This window comes from Thermothelomyces thermophilus, chromosome 3, assembly GCF_000226095.1.
Source record: "Thermothelomyces thermophilus ATCC 42464 chromosome 3, complete sequence".
NCBI lineage: Eukaryota > Fungi > Ascomycota > Sordariomycetes > Sordariales > Chaetomiaceae > Thermothelomyces > Thermothelomyces thermophilus.
Window position 1 is genome coordinate 4,369,432 of NC_016474.1, and position 17,785 is coordinate 4,387,216.

Here is a 17,785-nt window from a genome sequence, read left to right on the forward strand (position 1 = left end):
GTTGGATGACGCTCTCTTGGGGGGATTTTGACGACGGATTGCATTGGGGGCTGAAATGGAACTTGGTCGCCTGCAAATGAAAAGGGGCGGCGCGCCTAACGCGTTTTTCGATCGCACCACCATCAATCAACTCGGGCAACAACCGTCACACCTGGGATCAACAACTTGGGGTGTATCACTTGAGGTGCATTCGGTTCTCCATCTCTTTTCTGCATACCATCACAACAGGAGAGGAAGAACAGAGAAATAAAAGCCAGACAAAAAGGACTTGGCGACTCGCCTGACTTCCCCAATCCCATTCATCATACAGCCATACCGGCCCATCGTGAAACAAAGGGAAGAAAGAGAAGAACCCCCCCCCCAAAAAAAAGACAACAAACCAAGAAAACAAAAAGATGTCCGTCTCCCTGCCAATCAGCACCGCCAGCGGCACCAGCGATCTCCCGTCCGCGGCGCCGCCGCCCGCGCCAGCATTCGACTTCAAGGCCCGCCTCTTCCGGCCGTTCGACCTTTCCACGGGGCGCGGCAAGGCGGTCGCCGCGACCGTCGGGCTCCGCCTCATCGCCAACATTGCGCACTTTATCCTCGCCGGCCTGTCGGCCCGCCCGGCCTGGTGCCTCTGGTACGTGGCTGACCAGCTCGTCGTCACGTACGCCGTCAGCTTCATTGCGGATGCCGCGGGAGAGAGGAGGATCTGGGGGACGAAGTGGATGGTTGTAAGTAATTTTCTCCCCCGTCTTTCCCTTGTTTTCCTTGTCTCCATCGGTTGCGTGTCTGGTTCTTTTGGGACTTGCAGTCTCTGTAGGATCGAGAATAGAAAAGACTAGCAGACACCGTGACTAATTAGGGGGAGCGGTTCTTCGAACTGTTCCTGGGGTTCTGCGGGGTGGTGCATGTGTTGTATATGGCCTTCCTGATCTTCTGCGTTGTGTCGTTTGCCATCTTCTTTGGGGTGACGGGCGGATCTGTGTTGACCGTCGTCGGGGCCGCCATCTTGCCAGTCGGCTTGTTGGCCGCGATGCCGGAGGCTGAGGAGGGCGGGCTGAGTCTTCCGTGAGAGGAGGGGAAGGGGGTTCCTCCCCTACAGTTATGACGAAGGGAGAGTCGCGGCTGGATCGGGTCATCGCCGGGTCGCGCTCACACATCCACACCCAGTTGTCTGCCTTACAATCCTTCGGATTCACCGTTTGCGGAATGCTCGCTTCCTCGGCCTTTCCTCTTCCTCTTCTTCCTCCTCTTCATCCTCGTATTCCTCGTCAGCGGGGCTTGGCGCTTTCCGCTTCGACCGCCTGACCACGTCTCCCTTTGCAACGACCCAGCCCTTCTCGAGGATGGTTTTTGTTTTCTTACCGTCCGCCCCTCTGTCGAGTTTGGTCAATGCTCCAAACGGGATGCATACGATATCGCCTCTCGTCTGCCTTTCCTCTCTCCTCTGTTGCACGTCGGGCTCGGTCTCGTGGTCGACAACGTGGAGCCAGTTCACGGTCTTAAGGGACCTGGTCTCCTCGTCGCAGCCGGGCTCTCCCCACTTCTTGGCGTCGCGCGACGGCACTTCGATCTTGTGGTTGTCAGGGGCCTGTCGGATGGCGAGCTTCAGGCGCACGGCTTCCTCGCAGATGGTGGAGATTCGGGCCCTGATCTTGTTTCTGGTGTGACTGGCAGCGGAACGGATCACGGGCGAGAGGGCTTCGAGGATCTCTTGGACGATCCCCTCGACGTTGTAAGGAATGTCTCGGAGAGGGGTCGTCGCCTCGATCGTTGTGCCGACCCAGGTGTTGAGTTCCGCGTCGTCAACTGAGGAAGAGGAAAGGTTGGTCAGCAAGGCGCTCCAAAGATGTAGGCTAGGGTTATCCATCAATTTTACGAGGACTGACCTTGGTTGGCCTCCAACTCCCTCTCCAGAGATCGGAGGTGGGCCTCGGAGGCCGAGATGGTCTGGTGCTCTTTGCTCCTCAGGAACACTTGGACGCCGAACATGCGTAGCCCCGGTCGCAGAATCCGTCGGAATAGCAGCTGGAATACGGCAGTCATTACTCGGTATCGCCGCTGACGCGTGCTCGCGCGATTCCATGCTTGGGGGCTGAATAATAAGCTGTCCCCTCCAGCCGCAGTGGTGTCGGACAAGCGGCCGAGCTGCAGAAGAGGACTCTCGGCGAGATCTCGGACGGAGGACCTCAACCGCAAAAACTCGGTCATGATGAACTTCTCTGCATGTTTCCGTTTTCCATCGTTCTCGGCCCCATTTGGTTGAGCGTCCATGATACGCTGCAGGCGGACGAGATCGCCGATGGCGGCCTGTGTCTGCATGTTTGCAATCTCCAGGTCCTTCTCCGCCTCCTTGAGCTTCTGCCTAGCCAACTCGCCCTCCCTCTTCAAGTTGTCTATTTCGAGCTGATGCTCCAGCTGCAGATTTTTCCTGTTCTCGTTCTCTTCTCGGCCGACCCGTTCTGCGCACGCGGGACCAAGACGAGACTCCAATAGTCTCTCCAGTCCTTGGGCAAATTGGTTAGAAATGTCTTTTCCCAGCTGCTGTATGCTTCGGTCCACGGTTCTGATTTCGTCTCGAAGTACGCCGAAACTGCTATCGAGCGTTGACTGGATTATTTCTCTTGTCTGCGCCGCTTGTGTGCGCTGGAAGATGGGGCGCAAGCCGGATCTTGCCTGCGGCATTTCAGGCAGGAACGCCGGGGGCCCGGAGGCACGGTGTTGCCCGAGGCCCCAGCGATTGCTCAGGAAATGATGGCGCGTGAGCCTTCGGGCGTGGAAGCCACGCGGTTCCGGCGCGGGGCGAAAGTAAGGGCTTAAACGGATCTGGCGATGCTCCTTCTGTCCTTCCATTACTTTTTTTTAAAAAAACATTTTCTTCTCCGGTAAAACAACTTGTGCTTTTTCATGGAGTCGAAGGTGCAGTATTACTTCAGGAAATGGAACAAAGGCACGTATATTTTGGATTCGATATCGACTCATGTCCTGCCTTTGACAAGCACCGAGTCCCGAAACAAAGAACCAGAACCGTTTCCGGACATTACCTTAATTCGGCCACCCCTTGAGTTGGACGCTGCTTCAAATCTCTACCAAACGCCTTCGAACACCCAGCACCACAATGTCTTAATATATCCAGGACTACGATTGCCCCCGGGCCGGTCATTTCTGTCCGCTCGACGATGGAGAAACACTCCGATGTGATAACGCTTGTATCATGCGGGATATTCTTGTACAACATGAAATCGTGCACGGATTTAGTCATACGACAAATATGATGCGGTTCGACTCTAAGGAATGTCAAGCTGTCAATAATAGGCAACTTCCTCCGGGGCGGGCTCGTCGAATTGCACGCTGGGCTAAGATACCGCGCTCAGCGCCTTTTTGCCCTTTTTCTTCTTCGAGGGTTTCTCCTTAGCGCCGGTGCCGAGAGTTTTACCCCAGAGAGCTGAAACTTCTGCGACTTCCCTCTCCACGGGGGCTTCCTTGATCGCGTCAGACTGCGGTTCAGTCGGGGCTTCAGGATCAGGGTTCAGAGGAGTATATTCAGCCTCCGGAGTCTCCTTAGCAATGCTGTCCGCGTCGTCATCGTAGGGACCTTCGACGAGACTCAGCCTTCCTGAACTGTCAACAGCAGCAAAGACGGAATCTACGGGTACTCTTGGTCAGCATGGTCCACGGCAGTGGCAGCAAAGGATAACAAAAGGAGTGAAGGTGCTTGGTGTTTCCTACCGCCGCTGAACCTCACGTCCACGAAGCGCCTGCAAGTATCCCAGCCGTTTTGGAGAACCTCGAGCTGCTTGTTGAGCCGGTCGCGCTCGGCACGCGTCTCCTCGGACTCTCCGGCGATGCGGGCGACGTCGTCGGCGGACATCTCGGAAACGGAGACGGGGGACAAGATGTCCTCCAGCGCAGACATCAGCTTCTCTTCGACCACCTCGACCGCGACGTCGTCGATGAACCGCCTCATGGCAACCTGTGCGAGAAAGAGTTCGGTGTTTCCGTGTTAGCGGGCTAACAGCACACCAGTTGGGAACCTGAATTTGGGAGACTCTGCTGCCCCCCGGGGGAGGGGAACGGTGGCCCAGCCAAACACACCTGGTAGTAGGCATTCAGACAGTCGAGGGCCTCGTTGGCGGCGAAGCGCCTCGGGTCCGGCTCGCGAAATTCGGCCAGGGATTTAGCCAGGGACTTGAGGTCGTAGTAACTAGACAGATAATCGCCCGAGCCGAGGGAGGAGAGGTTGAAGAACTGACGCAGGATCTCGGCCGGATCATTCCTGTTTCGTCTGACATCGCGGACCTTTTGGAGGGCCTCGGTGAACTCGTCATTGTAGGTGATGGGGTGGCCGCTCTTGTGCTGGTTGAGCAGCTCGGTCGTTTTGGCCCGCATCTCGTCCATGATCTTGCCCATGGCCGGGTCGATGACGAAGCGACGGAGTGCTTTGGCGGTGGACTGGTCGGCCGTGTGGGTGGCAACGAGGCTAACGAAGCGGGATGCGGCCTCCCATACCTTCTCCACGTGGTGCCGCACGATGGCCTCCCAGGGGCGTGACTGTTCGCGGAAGAGATCGACGACGATCATAGGGTGAAAGGTCCCTGGCAGCTCGCGGCCGCGGGTCCTGCGCATTAGCTTGTCGATATGGTCGACAAATTCGTCCCGCGAGATCGAGATCACGCCTCCGGGTGCGGGATAAGAGTCCTTGCATCCATCGACGACTTGGCGATAGTGACCCCGGAGCCGCATCTCGGACGCGAATTCCTCGTTGAGGTTCCGGACCACGGCTCGGATGCGCTGCTCGTAGCCCAACTTGTCTTCGGCATGGGTGAAGAAGGGCCTGTCGTAGTTGCCGCCCGTCGAGGCCTTCACGAGGTCCTGGAACGATTGGCTTAGACGGATCAGGTACAGTCGCTGCTCGGTGCGGCTGGCTCGCGGGCGCCCGAGCCGGTCAAGCTGGTCTTTGCAGCAACTGAACTTCTGGTCGATCTCCTCGATCAGGCCGGGGAGCTCGGTGGATATCTGCTGCAGGAGGACCCGGCTGAGCCGCGTGCGCAAGTTATCGATGCCCAGACAAGAATGCGGGAGGGTGGCCCAGGCGCCCGAGCGGAAGAACTCGGCTTCTTCGATGTCTCTGATCACGAGGGTCGACGGGCCCTTCTCGGAGTCCATGTTCTTGAGCACATGCCAGCCGTGGCGAAACTCGATCTCCTGGTTCCTGGCCAGGGAGACATACATAGCTTCGCTCCCTCCACCCGGAACCAGGGTATCGGGCTTGGTAATGACGCCTAGCGTCCGGGTTCCCTTGGGGTCCGCGGTACGAGCTAGGCCCAGGACGACCTGGTTTGCGATGTCGTTCTTGGCTGACACCACGGCCAGGATGATGCAGCGCGGCTCCCGCATGTAGGACTGGACGATGTCCTTTATGAGCTGGATGTCCGAGGTGGTCTGGTTCTTGGTCTCGGAGTGGATGAGCCCGGGCAGGTCGACGAGGGTGAGTTGAGGGCTGTTCGGGCCCGTCACTTCGATGCGGAGGATGTCCCTGGAGAAAGCCCGGCCGTGCGTCGTGATGCCCATCTCGGTCTTGGCCCGGTCGACAAGTTCGGGAAGGGCGTCAAACTCGTCCAGCTCCTCCCTAAAGTCCATGAGAGCCTTCCGCTCGGCCTCGGTGCGCGACTCATGGGGAACGATGGAAACACAGACGCTGTCGTAGGGGGCCTTGCGCAGCACCAGCTCGGTCGGGAAGCGGGTGCACAGGTTACTCTTGACGGGGAAAGGGATGCCCGAGATGGCTTCGAGGACGGAGCTCTTGCCTGAGGACTGATCGCCACACACGATGATCTGGGGCAGCGAGATGTAGTGGTTGATGCCCTGGAGGCGTAGCTGGTCGATCGAGTCCAGAAGCTCGAGCTGATCCTTGGAAGACAGCTTGGTTAAGGAACCGCTCGCGAAGGTGACCATATTGGCTGCGAAGAGGGGTTTTGATTTCGTGGTATGTCAGGTATGATTCGGGTAGGACAAGGAGCTTGCGTGTCCGGGTTCTAAAGACTTGGGCAGGTGATGACTGCTCCGGTCTGTTTGAAGGAAAGGAGACTCCAGAAGTAAAATGGCGACGAACAGCATCATTTAACTAATTTACCTATCTGTTCTATCTCAAGCAGTTAATTATGCTTTTTCCTGTCTCCTTGTTTGAGCTCCAAGGCAGAAGGACTGGGCCATTGGGCGGGTGGGTAGTGAGGCCTACAACAGGAGAGAGTCAATTCAACTGCAGCCATTGGATGGCAAACGCCTTTGTTTGTTGATTCCCTGTCAGTGCAGCCCGATGCAGGGCAGATTCTGCCAATAAGCTTCCAGGGTGTTATCGGGGAGCAGATCAGGCAGTTTCTTATCCGCCGGGTCGCAGCGCTCGGCGGGCCGTTGCAGAGCCGTTGCACGGCCGCTGGCTCATCACCCACCCAGATCAGCGGCAGCCTGTTGAGAAATGATGGTTAGGCACACACTACTCAGTACCTGTTGAGTACCTGACCCTCACCGCCTGGCCACAGTTTACAAGTATCCATTTTGTGTTCGAGACAAACATTTTAGCCTCTTGTGCCTCGGATACGGTGCTGCTGCCGTCGATAAACATAAAAAAAAAAAAAAGATAAGAGAAAAATAAAAGCAGAGACAAACGAAACATCACGAAAGTAGTGTTTTCCACGGAGCTCGTCAACTCTCGTAAAAAAGGCACTCCGTCACCCGGGAACATGCGCAAGTACCTTGAGCGGCTCGAGAGGAAGCAATACGCCAACGGGCTGTCCCGGGGCCACGGCAAGGACGGCTGCCTGGCCACCGAGCTCACCCCGCTGAGCGTTGCCCACAAGGACCTCCAGCTGCTGAGGAGGGGAAAAGCTTGAGCAAGAGCCAAACAGAAAAAAAAATAACCACCAACCTTGGATATCCTACCTTATATCAAGCTTGAATCAGAAGTACTCAATCTTTCATACGAGACCAACCGCTAGCATGCTTGCCCTAATCATCATCCGCTGGCGATGCTGTGGATGCTCAGGTAACGACGTTGGCTTGGCCAAAGATGCTTGATACCTAGGTACGGGTAAATAATTACATAACATTTCATTGTCAGGCGCTGCCAACACGGGAACTGAGAGCGGCGAAGCCCCTGATTAGCCCGCATCGTTCCTGTCTTGTCACTCACCTTAAGCTATTTGCTCCTTTGACTCGAAACTGCCACTGTGGTGGCATGCATTTACTTACCATTTGGGGTTTTTGGATCTAGGGGGCGGAGGGCGGATTAGCCAGCCTCAAACAGGTTAACGTCAACTCAGGGGTCGGCCGATGTTGTATCAATTAGTCACAGTTCCTGTTCTGGCAAAGTCGAAACGCCGGCGACGGCCTTGTCTTATCGGAGAAGCTGCTAAGAAGAGAAAAGGTAGTAAGGAAGAACAGCCGAAGAGAAATATGATGAAAATATAAAAGAATGAATAAAAAAATGAAAACACATGCTTCCGTTTGATCATTCGATCGTCGTCCGTAATATACTTGCAGTCCCTAGGTACGTTCGAACCATGCTTTGCTCCCATGCCCACATTAGGTATATTATCGAACCCCCCCTTCTCCCACCCATAAAAAGTCGTCCGCGCCCAAGTCACAGGCAGGCAGGTATTGCATAACACGTAAGGTAATTACCTACTAGTAGTAGTGGTAGTAGTAGTACTGGATGCATGGACATGCTCGATGTAATTACGCTATGCACCTCCGTTCCCTCCCTATAATAACAGTTACCTCGGGTTAGGTAATTATCATGCTAATTATATACGAACCTAGGTATATAAATGTCACCGCCTGGACTTGTCGACGCCCAAGCTCTGGGACAGGTCGGAGCCCTCGGAGGAAGGGAGGCGGAGGAACTCCTGGCTGGTGTTGTAGCACGCGGCCGTGTACTCGCCCACGACGGGCTGGAGCTTGAGGCCGGCGGGGTCGGCGGCGGCGGCGGCAGCGAGGCCGAGGTCGTTGTGGGCCGACGTCCGCTGCTCGGTCCGGCGGGCGAAGGAGCGCTTGACGGCGATGGAGCCCGAAGTCATGGGGATGTGCTGCCCGGACGCGACGCCGCCCACCACCGTCGGCCGCGACGTCAGCCCCAGCTTATACCCGACCAGCTTGACCAGCGGCTGCAGCGTGGCCAAGCCGGCCGCCGTGATGGCCAGGCACTGCTCCACCGTCGACCAGACGGCGACGAAGACGGTATCGTACAGGAACTCGTCGCTGGCGATCGCCTGCAGGTACGGCATCCGCACCACGATGGCCGCGCTCGCGCTGTTGTTCCGTCGTCAGCCCCCCTGCCTCTCTTTTCTTTTTCATTCTTTCATTTTTTCCGTTGAATGTTCGGTCGATGACCGTGTTTATCAGAGGGGAAAAAAGGGAAAAAAGAAAGGAAGATTTCTTTTGGGGGGGGGGGGACACTTACACACAGCCGAGGCCCATCAGGGCGCACAGGGCGAGCTTGGTCCTGAGCTTCATGTTGAGGCGCAGGACGATCCAGGCGGGCAGGAGGGCAAAGGTAAAGTCGGTGATCATGTTGATGACGCTGAAGAGGATGGCCAGGGCGATGACGATGCGGTCGGGGATGCAGGTGCCCGTCTGGGTGTACTTGTCCCAGAAGTAGCTGACCGGCCAGCACTGGAAGATGCACGTGAAGACGAAGACGATGCAGCTGATGATGGTTGCCACCATGGCCAAGTAGAGAATCCACTTGTGCATCCGCTCGACGATGACGCGGCGGAAGAAGGAGGTCATGGACATCTTGACCAACATCATGGTGACGGCGTAGAACGGATAGCACAAATACCACCACTAAAAGAAGGCGAAAGTCTTGTTAGATGATGCTCTTTCTCAAGGTGCCTTAACTTTCTCTCTCTCTCCTCTCTCCTCTCTCTCTTCTTCTTCTCTCTCTCTCTCCGTTCTTGGGGTAATAATAAAAGCAAAAAAGGTTTGGGGGTGGGGTTGCGTGCCTTTTTTGCTTCGGCGTAGTTTTCTTGACTGATCTCAGAGACGAGGTGGCCGGTTCCGTAGGCGACCCCGGAGAGGGAGAAGCTGCAGTAGAAGGCGAAACAGATCTACGCGGGTTGGGCGAGGCAGCCGATGGAGGTTAATTAGCACCAACACAGATTAATTAATGGAAGGACGATGTGGGCTTCGTGCTTGACGCTGTTGTTGTGTTGTTGGGACATATTAGACGTACCGCAGCAGCGGCCATGAGCCAGTCATCGACCCCAAAGGCCTTGAGGAGGTAGATGCGCACGAAACACCGGAGCGCCGTGACTGTCACGGCGAGAACCAGTGCCGTAATGTTGACGGCGGTCAGCGTCCGGGCACGGCTCTCGCTAGACATCGCCATCTTGCCGGGTTGCTTCGTCTCCTAGCAAATACCTAAAAACTACTGGAAAATGAAAAGGATGAAATTCAAAAAAAAAAAAAAAAAAAGAATATGCCCCGGGCTAGAAGAGGTGAGTCGTCGAGGTTGAGGTGGGGTGCTTCTCAGTGTCGATGGTTCGTTGATCTCGCGGTGGTGGTTGCCGCAGGACAGGGCGCTCTTGTGTTCAGGGCCCGGATCGGTTCTCGGCCACGCGCGCGTATGGTTTCTCTCAGGAGTCCGGGAGTCTTCGGCTGCGGTTGGATGGGCGCCTGGAGCCCGGGTCGTGGTGTTGCTTGCGTTCAGGGCCCATCAGAAAGGCAGCATCGTCGGCCCGGAAGGGATGTGAACAGGAGTCGGTCCCTCCATGGCGGCTCAATATGTACCCCCCAATGTATTGCGGGAGGAAAAGTCGGCCAGCAGCCAGACATCGTGTTATGTTATCTGTTTTGAAACGGCATCCGCTCTGGCGCGGTGGATTCGCTCGAGGAAAGGTGCAGGCTCGCAATTGACAGCTGCTCCTTGGCAACCTCGGTAGTGGAGAGTCTACGTATTAGCAGGGTCCAGGCAGCGGAGCCGGGTCCGCCCTCAACTGGGACGGCCCATTAGGGTATCGAAGCCATGAAAGATCGACCTCTTTACTCCGTAGGTCCCCGGAGAAAGGCCGGACTGGACATCGCTTGTTGGGTGGCTAGTGTAGTGTACTAGTAGTGCCCATGTAACATGAGACCTCCTGTCGAGAGCTTCCGGGTGACCGAAGGGGTCTGTTCGCCCCCGACTAGTTCAGACCCCGCCAGAGTCACGAGGGGCAAATACCAAATTCGGCCTGAAGCATGGCCGTGCTGACATTGATTCGACATTTCTACGAATAGTGTGTTTTGGGTGCAACGTAGGTATGGGAGCAAACATACTGTAGTACACTCGAGTAAAGTATTGTTGCCCGGTTAAGATGGACATTTGGAAGTCCCGTCATTATTGATAAAAAAAAAAGCTTGGTTTCTGCTGCACATGCGCGTCAGGGGGTGGACCTGATTGGAACCGGAGGTTGGCGGAGACGTTATCGAGGCTTTTGAGGGCGTTGGGATAGGAAAGGGGGGAAGAAGAGGCGGGGGTGCTCTTGACAGCCCACCCTGTCGTGGGAGCAAAAAGGTTTGCTAGCACGGACGCCGATGTTGGCGCTATGAACCAGCTTTCGCAACGGTCCCGCAGCCAAGATGTCTATCCACGCGACTAGTGTAAGAGTGCCTGGGCCTGGCTGGGCAACGGGTGTGCTGCTGTTTGCTTCAAATCTATGGAATCCGTAGTTTACTGACCAAGGCAAGATAACTGCATGTTCGGTAGGGATCAATACGGAATATGAATCTCCGATACGGAGAAGTCTGTATGAATTATGGAGTAATAGCCCCTTGCATGCTGTATCTGGGCCTTGCAGTGTGTATGTCGTGTGTATAAGTTGGGAAATTTCAGTGTACGTATGTAATCCGTACATACATAGTGTACATACATGGATGGAAACCCTCACAGATCGCCTACTACCGAAATGCACCTACACGTGTACTCAGTTTACCCAGACACCGGGGTCCACGCCAATTGGCGGGCTTCCTTTCAGATGCCACGAGGTGACCGGGGGGTGCGGGAGGCCCATGATCCATTGTCCGACATGCCCCATCTACACTGCCGAGGCATTCGTCGGGGAAAAGCGCCTTGGTCCTTGGCGCCAGGCAGGTGCAGTAGTCTAGTTTCACCGACTACACTACTCCGTAGTTCGTCCGTTCAAAGCGCAGTTCTTCCCGGTGCACGGTGCTCCTCGCTAGCGAGCGCCTTTGCATACGCGCTCGTGAGCTTTGGCCAACCTTGGAATCTCCACCACGGACCCCAACAGTACCAGAGCTCCCGAGTTCTAGAGCGTGCTTTGTATTCCGATCTCCCCATATATAGACTGTCTGGGACATTGCTCCGTCCTCTTTTTGTCAATGTAACCCCAAAGACAAAGAAGAAATTGTGGTTGTTTGTAATGGCCGATCGGTCGCCTCTGCACAGCACCTCGCTCACAAACAATTCTCAAACTGCAGCAACTGTAAAACAACGGAATAATTATGTGATAGATGAAATGCCTGATAATTCACGGCAGTCAGTTGACATTCATGGATTCCCTACCAGTTCAAAAGGTACAAAATCTGGGATCGAGCAACTCGCTACTACTACTACAGTATTGCATAATTATTAAAGTAATTACGGCAAATGGCTTAAGATACCTTACCTTGGCTAACAGTCAGCCGGAGGGTCAAAACATCGAGTCAGAGAGCAAGTCCGTTCAGAACCTGCCCCATTTCTATTCTTATGTTATGAATGGCACAACCTCCTGCTGCTCTCTGCCCCTTTTTCCCAGGACCTGTGCGCTGTGTGAAACAGTGGAGAAAAGCCGCGCAGTACGGACGTAATTAAATGACACTGAATGTAATATTTGGGTAAGGCGGAAGGTAAGGGCAACTGCCCGATTGGCTCGAATGATGAGGCTCAAGTTGCAAACAGTCAAGGGAAGCAGATCAGGTCTGCGATCAGGCGATCAGAGAAAAATGTCTTGCTTGAATGGCCAGTTGCACCCCGTGCAGATGGGAACAGCGATCCACCCAACGCACACCACCACGCGCATCTTGGATGACACTTTTGCAAAGCGGACGGCACCAAGCCATGTGCTTGATAGGGATGACCTTGATCCGTTCTTTGAGCGTGCCCGCCTTCTCCCTCTCGGGGGAGTGCGCATGGTACCTTAGGTAATTGAATCCATATGCAGTCTCACTGCGACGGCGGCGGCGCCTTCCTGTCCCAAAACCTGCGCTGGAGGCCTTGGAAGGCCGTGCCATCCTCATCCTGTTCGTGATCAGCGACGGCGATGGTAATGATACACCCACGGTGACGTTGTCGGACGACGACAACAACGATGAGAACGAGGAAGAAGAAGAGGAAGAAGAGGAGGCCGTTTTCGCCCCGGCACCGGCTGCGAGGATCAAAATCCTCTTTTGAGGGCGGTGACCACAGTGCGAGCTTTGTCCATCGCTTGTTGGGCTGGTTTGGCCAGGTGTGCCCATGGCTGGTATGCCTTTGCTTGCGGGAGAGACACTTGCGAGTTGGAGTCCTGCCTGTCGAAATTGAAGAAAGCACTGTTCGAATATTAATGACTAATTACTAAAATACGGATAGGGGTGCAGCCCAAAACCGTAGGGCAGACAGGCGGCTGACAGAGTGGTTCTCCACAATTGCCCAACTTCGAGGAGACAGGTTGAGAAAGACATGTTCGATGCATTCCTATCAGAAAACCTCAATGTTGCGGAGAGCGAATCCTGAAGGGCGGGCCCTGAGGGAGGGAGGAGACCTGACCTGGCCGTGTTTATGGGCCGTGAGCCCGCTAGCGTGTTCTTGCGGCTCTCATCGCCACTCCCGTGACCAAAAAAGCCATGCGCCAACGAAGCTTTGCTATCGTTCCCCCTGTCGGCCTATCCAGATTGTCGGGTCCTGTTTGCGATCGTCGTTGCTCTTGTCTGAGCTCCTGATTGGATCCGTCCACAATTCCGCCTCGCTCTTGGATTCTTGTTTCTTAGTGATTGGTTTTGGGTTCTTGTTTCTTTTGATTGGCAATCCGAGACCAACGATGCAATGCAGTCACCACGCCCCAACTGTTACAAACCAAGCACCGGTGGCGCCATCACGCTTGGTCAGATTGGCCGGGACCTTTGTTCGAGGACAGAATATGCCCGGAAGTGATACACAGCTCATCTCAGCCTCCGGAGAAGCTCACAAAGCAAGGCAGAGTCAAAGTAGGCCAACACCAATAAGTAGTCAAGCGCGCTGTTCTTTGTCATTAATAATTACCGAGGCGGGTAGTGACTCTTGTAGCGCTCGTTCTACAATAAAGAAATGTTTGCCGGCCACATCGCCGATCTTTGTAATTAGGTCACCTTTTTTGGAGTCGAATTTGCCTGCTTAGTACTGTATCTTCAACAACGAGGCCGGGAATTTATCACAAAGAAGGGAAAGAGAGTCAGTCCACCACGGCCGCCATTGCTTCGGCGAACCATCCACCTCATAATAATCAGCCTTGGCCCATCTCCACTCTATTCTCCGCGAGATTTCTATTCCTCGTCGACTGAAAAAGGAAACAAAACACACACACACACACACACACACACACAACCCAAAAAAAAAAGGAAAGGAAAGGGCAGACCAAGCATAAAAGAGAAGTCATGTCGACTACGCCCCCGCTCCCTCCGCCTCCAGGCCTCCCTGGATTTGCAACAGCTCATTTCGACCACCGACGGGACTCGGAGTCCGTGGCCACGTTACCACCGTACCAGCCCGCAGACGAGCCGCACAAAGGAAAAGAGAAGAAGAAGAAGAAGGAACCGCTGGTGGCTTCCTCCCCAAAGGCTGATAGGGCACAGGAGCGGGCAAGGATGGCGGAGGAGAGGGAGGAGAGGAAGAAGAGAGAGAAGGAAGAGAAGAAGAGGGAGAAGGAGAGGGCGAGGGAGGAGAGGAGAAGGGAGACAAAGGGGAAGAGAGGAATCGAGCTGGGCTCGCTCTCGGGCAGCAAGGTGCTGGACGCGGGCATTTTTGCCTCCTTGTGCTGCTGCCTCATCTGCTGCTTCCCCTGTGGCGGTGGTTTGGCTGCCGTCTTGATGGATTGATTAATAGCTTGGGCTAATTAATAGGGGTTTGGCGGGCGGGCGGGCGGGAAGGGAGTTCACAGGCTTGAGTCATGATTATAGGCTGTTTGTCAGAATTATAATTATTGGTCACTTCATGGGGTTTGTTGGGTAGATTGAACAAGATCGTGGGACTTCGTATTGATGAGCTCCGAAACTTAATTAGTGATGTACATACATAGGTACCTACGTACTTATGTATATATGTACAGCCCGGCATCTCCGGCGCCTGTTTTGCCCGTTTCTCAATGGTTAATTAATTAAACCGTACTTCCGCTCTGGTTCCCAGCCCACCGAACCTCTCATCATCACAGGCCAAAGAAGGCCATGTCGTCGCTGCCGCGGATGGGGACCGTGTGTCCGACGCCCTGGGCGTAGATGCCGACGAGCTGCTGCTCGCCCCAGGTGTAGGTGGTGTAGCCGGCCTGCGGGGAGTTGGCCTGGGTGGTGTCGGGGCGGGTGTAGTCGAAGCCGAAGACGCCGCACCACTGCTTGATGGTCTCGTTGTAGTTGCTGGGTCTGAGCGTGCCGTCGGCCGAGCCGTGGTAGATCTGCATCTTGGGGCGCGGGCCGTCGTATTCCGGGTACATGTCGAAGACCATCTTGGCCCACACCTGGGGCGTCGAGTTGATCTGCCCGTTGGCGCACGAGCTGTTCCACGCGTTGGTGCCTCCGGACTGGCTGTAGAAGCAGCCGGCGGGCACGCCGGAGTAGGCGATTCCTGCCGCGAACAGTTCCGGGTACGCGGCGGCCATCACGTTCTGGATTTGAACAAGTCAGTCAATCAACCAAGACGCTCCTGGGAAAAAGAAAAAAGGAAGGGAAAAAAAAAGAAAAAAAAAGAGGAGTGGGAGGCGTAATTAGAACGCACCGTCATCATGGCGCCGGACGAGGAGCCGGTGACAAAGACCTTGCTGGCGTCGCCGTTGTACTTTTCGAGGGTGTAGGTGACCATGTTGGCGATCGAGTTGCTGTCGCCGCCGCCGTTGTGGGTCAGGGCGGCGCGCGACGAGACGTCCCAGCAGGTGCCGCTGTAGGGGGACTCCGGGTAGATGACGATGAAGCCCTTCTGGTCGGCGAGGCGGGCGTAGGGGGAGCCCGAGTAGTAGGCCTGGGCGGTGCCGGTGCAGTAGTGGATGGCCACGATGATGGGCGGGTTGGGGGCCAGCTTGTCGGGCACGTAGATGAACATCTTCGTGTTGGACGGGTTGCTGCCAAAGTTGGTCACCTGCTGCAGGGCCGCTCGCGGGCGCACCAGCGGCGCCGTCGGCCGCATCAGCTCGTCGAAGACCGGGTGCGCGACAGCCAGCCTGCCGCCCGCGAGGGCGAGTGCCGCCGAGAGTTGGCTCAGGAGCTTCATCTTGTCGTCACACGGGGCGGTTTTAGTTTGTCGCGAGTATGAGGTCGGGCCAAATGGAAGCGACTTTATCCTGGATCAGTATCCACAGATTCCACGACTCGTACTATTATTAACATCACTCAGCAGTAGCAGAGGGGAGCTGGGAAGGGAACCGGGGGGATGACGTAAAATTATATCAATCGAGAGAGTCGTTTGTGGTGGTGCTGTCCTATTTCGGCATCCTACAATGTATAACTGAAACAACCTCCCCCTCCCCAAAAGATCATATCCATAAGCACTTCCCTTCCCCCGGTACCACGTTGTCGGCGGCGGTTGCTTGCGGTCCTGCCCCGTGGTTACTTTCCAAGGGCGAAGGAAATCCAGGGAAGTCCAATCAGGACGAGAATGGGTCTATAATAACCAGGTTTATCCGGACGAATCCGCCGACCCCTGCACCCCGGATTTACGCTTCGACCTCGGAAGGGAAGGAACTGAAAGTCCGGGACCAGAAGTCGGCACTCATTGCACCCAAGCTTTTGCTGCCCGCGTTGCTTGGGCCTTCACTGTTTTACACTTGTTATTGTTGTTCGTTCTCTTCTCTTCTCCTCTCTTTTTTTTTTTTTTGTTTGGTGTCACTGTATGATCGTTTCTAAGTCTCCTTGAGGACGGTCGCGTTTGGCGTGCGAATGACGCGGCGGCTTTCGCTCCGGGTTTTGATGGAGCATTTTACTACGCGAGATGATTTAAGTAGAGGTGAAGCCGCTTTGTGGGGATGGCTTGGTTGCCCCTCTTGATATCACCGCTCTACCAACCACAGCCTAGGGTAATTAGTGGTCATGATCGAGAAATGATTATCTTGATGGTCCTGCCGTTTCTCCCTCTCTCTGACTTTATCCGTAGAATGTTTGTCCAACACGATCCCTATTGGCAATATTTTAAAGGCGTCGAGAAGGACCTCCTGATGTAATTATTGGGCCCCGCTTCCGGAAAATGTATCCATCAAGCTGCGAGTACGAGAGGCGACGAAGTAAGGTGCAGAGTCGCTCCTCGCCTACGGAGTACAGTCAAGCATCGGATGCAGCATTCTTTATACACGAGTGGGCCGGATAGGGACCGCCTACAGGGGAGCGATCCAATCACGCTCTTCCTCGTCCCAATCTGGCCGTCTACAAAGGAGTTCCTGACTCCGTGCCTCGGAGATTGTTCTGGGAGTAATCCGTACACGGAGGAAGGTAATTACTCTGTACATGCAAAACTGGCGGAGCGAGTACAGTAAATCCCATTACCCGGAGATTCACGGGCGGGATGTGGGCCACTCCCCAGCCGAACGAGAGAGGTCGCAAGCCAGCTCGCTGCCGATCTTGCCGTGGTGTCGTAGAACTCCGCACAATCCCTTTTCGCTTCCACGACTCTCTCTCAATCAAGCACCCAAGTGCCCAAAACAAGGTTACCAACCGGACGCTCCCCGCCCCCATGATGGCATAGCGTGGTAGTCAGAACCCGTGAGTACCTAGGTAATCACGGATTATTATACTCAGCACCGCGCGCCTGGCGATCCGCCGGTGTCACCACCACCACCGCCGCCGCCTCCTCCTCCACCGCCGCTGCCCATCTGGCCCGCTCGACCACGTCCGCCCCCCTGCGCAGCCTCGCCCGCCAGCCCTCGACCCATCTCCACGCCAGCCTCGCATCGCCCACGGCCTCGGCGCGTCCCGGCCCCTCCGGTTCCTCAATCTCCTCCTCCCTGGCGACGGCCAGCACGCGGAGCCGATCAAAGTTGTCCCGCAGCACGATCGCCCCGCCTCCTCCGTCCCGTCCGCCCTCCCTTTCCGCGCCCGAGCGTGGTCAATGCGGACGCAGCGGAGGACCATCGCTCTCGCTCCTCCTCCCGCCCCCGAGGCGGTCGTGAGGATGGAGAAGTGGAAGAGGAAGAGGAGGAGCAGGAGGAGGAGGGGCGACGGTGGTCGTCGGGCTGGTGAGCGGGGAGAAGCGGGTGCGTCTGGGGGAGGAGGAGGCGGCGGCGGCCGTGCCGGTGCCGGTGCCGGTGCCGTCCGCGGGATGCTCGGGAGCCCTTCCCTCGTCACTCTCGTCGGCATGCAGCTCCGCGCTCTGCTCGAGATGTCCTAGGCTTCTTCGCAATGCCTGAGCCCCTTGTGGATCAATACCGAGGTGCTCGATCACAGCGTTCTCCAGCGAGACGCGATTATCCTCGCGCCGATCCGTATCGTCAAACAGCTCGTCCTCGCCGTGCACCGTGGTGCTATGCTGGTGCTCTAGTTCGTACTGGCGGCTGTCGTCTCCGTGATATGTCTCTCGAAGATAGTCGTCGAGGTCCAGCGCCGAAACGTCCATCGAGGG

General features: G+C 55.8%; 9 protein-coding genes across 9 annotated transcripts; 3 read left to right on the forward strand and 6 right to left on the reverse strand.

Annotated features, from left to right (window-relative positions):
- Positions 1–395: 395 nt before the first annotated feature.
- MYCTH_2118668 (uncharacterized protein) lies at positions 396–1,057 on the forward strand (the record flags this gene model as incomplete). Its single annotated transcript, XM_003663437.1, has 2 exons — positions 396–716; positions 848–1,057. 2 exons carry the CDS (start codon positions 396–398, stop codon positions 1,055–1,057), a joined length of 531 nt encoding a protein of 176 aa, XP_003663485.1.
- A 700-nt stretch (positions 1,058–1,757) lies between these two features.
- MYCTH_2305438 (uncharacterized protein) lies at positions 1,758–2,931 on the reverse strand. Its single transcript, XM_003663438.1, has one exon. The coding sequence runs from the start codon at positions 2,836–2,838 to the stop codon at positions 1,861–1,863; it is 978 nt and encodes a 325-aa protein (XP_003663486.1). The 5' UTR covers positions 2,839–2,931; the 3' UTR covers positions 1,758–1,860.
- Positions 2,932–3,580: 649 nt separating this feature from the next.
- On the reverse strand, positions 3,581–6,155 carry MYCTH_2305439 (uncharacterized protein). The gene is made up of 2 exons (XM_003663439.1): positions 3,715–6,155; positions 3,581–3,631 (listed from the first exon to the last, which is right to left on the reverse strand). The coding sequence occupies exon 1, from the start codon at positions 5,938–5,940 to the stop codon at positions 3,997–3,999; it is 1,944 nt and encodes a 647-aa protein (XP_003663487.1). The 5' UTR covers positions 5,941–6,155; the 3' UTR covers positions 3,581–3,631; positions 3,715–3,996.
- A 102-nt stretch (positions 6,156–6,257) lies between these two features.
- Positions 6,258–6,875, forward strand: MYCTH_2127280 (uncharacterized protein; the record flags this gene model as incomplete). The annotated part of the gene is made up of 3 exons (XM_003663440.1): positions 6,258–6,272; positions 6,334–6,466; positions 6,706–6,875. 3 exons carry the CDS (start codon positions 6,258–6,260, stop codon positions 6,873–6,875), a joined length of 318 nt encoding a protein of 105 aa, XP_003663488.1.
- Positions 6,876–7,681: 806 nt separating this feature from the next.
- Positions 7,682–9,460, reverse strand: MYCTH_2305442 (uncharacterized protein). The gene is made up of 5 exons (XM_003663441.1): positions 9,218–9,460; positions 8,988–9,092; positions 8,444–8,829; positions 7,800–8,292; positions 7,682–7,745 (listed from the first exon to the last, which is right to left on the reverse strand). Exons 1-4 carry the CDS (start codon positions 9,371–9,373, stop codon positions 7,815–7,817), a joined length of 1,125 nt encoding a protein of 374 aa, XP_003663489.1. The 5' UTR covers positions 9,374–9,460; the 3' UTR covers positions 7,682–7,745; positions 7,800–7,814.
- Positions 9,461–11,946: 2,486 nt separating this feature from the next.
- MYCTH_93575 (uncharacterized protein) lies at positions 11,947–12,681 on the reverse strand (the record flags this gene model as incomplete). Its single annotated transcript, XM_003663442.1, has 3 exons — positions 11,947–12,157; positions 12,189–12,528; positions 12,576–12,681. The coding sequence occupies 3 exons, from the start codon at positions 12,679–12,681 to the stop codon at positions 11,947–11,949; spliced, it is 657 nt and encodes a 218-aa protein (XP_003663490.1).
- Positions 12,682–13,271: 590 nt separating this feature from the next.
- MYCTH_2305443 (uncharacterized protein) lies at positions 13,272–14,093 on the forward strand. Its single transcript, XM_003663443.1, has one exon. The coding sequence runs from the start codon at positions 13,630–13,632 to the stop codon at positions 14,068–14,070; it is 441 nt and encodes a 146-aa protein (XP_003663491.1). The 5' UTR covers positions 13,272–13,629; the 3' UTR covers positions 14,071–14,093.
- Positions 14,094–14,396: 303 nt separating this feature from the next.
- Positions 14,397–15,482, reverse strand: MYCTH_80233 (carbohydrate esterase family 1 protein; the record flags this gene model as incomplete). Its single annotated transcript, XM_003663444.1, has 2 exons — positions 14,960–15,482; positions 14,397–14,849 (listed from the first exon to the last, which is right to left on the reverse strand). Exons 1-2 carry the CDS (start codon positions 15,446–15,448, stop codon positions 14,397–14,399), a joined length of 942 nt encoding a protein of 313 aa, XP_003663492.1. The 5' UTR covers positions 15,449–15,482.
- Positions 15,483–16,841: 1,359 nt separating this feature from the next.
- On the reverse strand, positions 16,842–17,779 carry MYCTH_2305447 (uncharacterized protein; the record flags this gene model as incomplete). The annotated part of the gene is made up of 1 exon (XM_003663445.1): positions 16,842–17,779. The coding sequence occupies one exon, from the start codon at positions 17,777–17,779 to the stop codon at positions 17,273–17,275; it is 507 nt and encodes a 168-aa protein (XP_003663493.1). The 3' UTR covers positions 16,842–17,272.
- Positions 17,780–17,785: the final 6 nt, after the last annotated feature.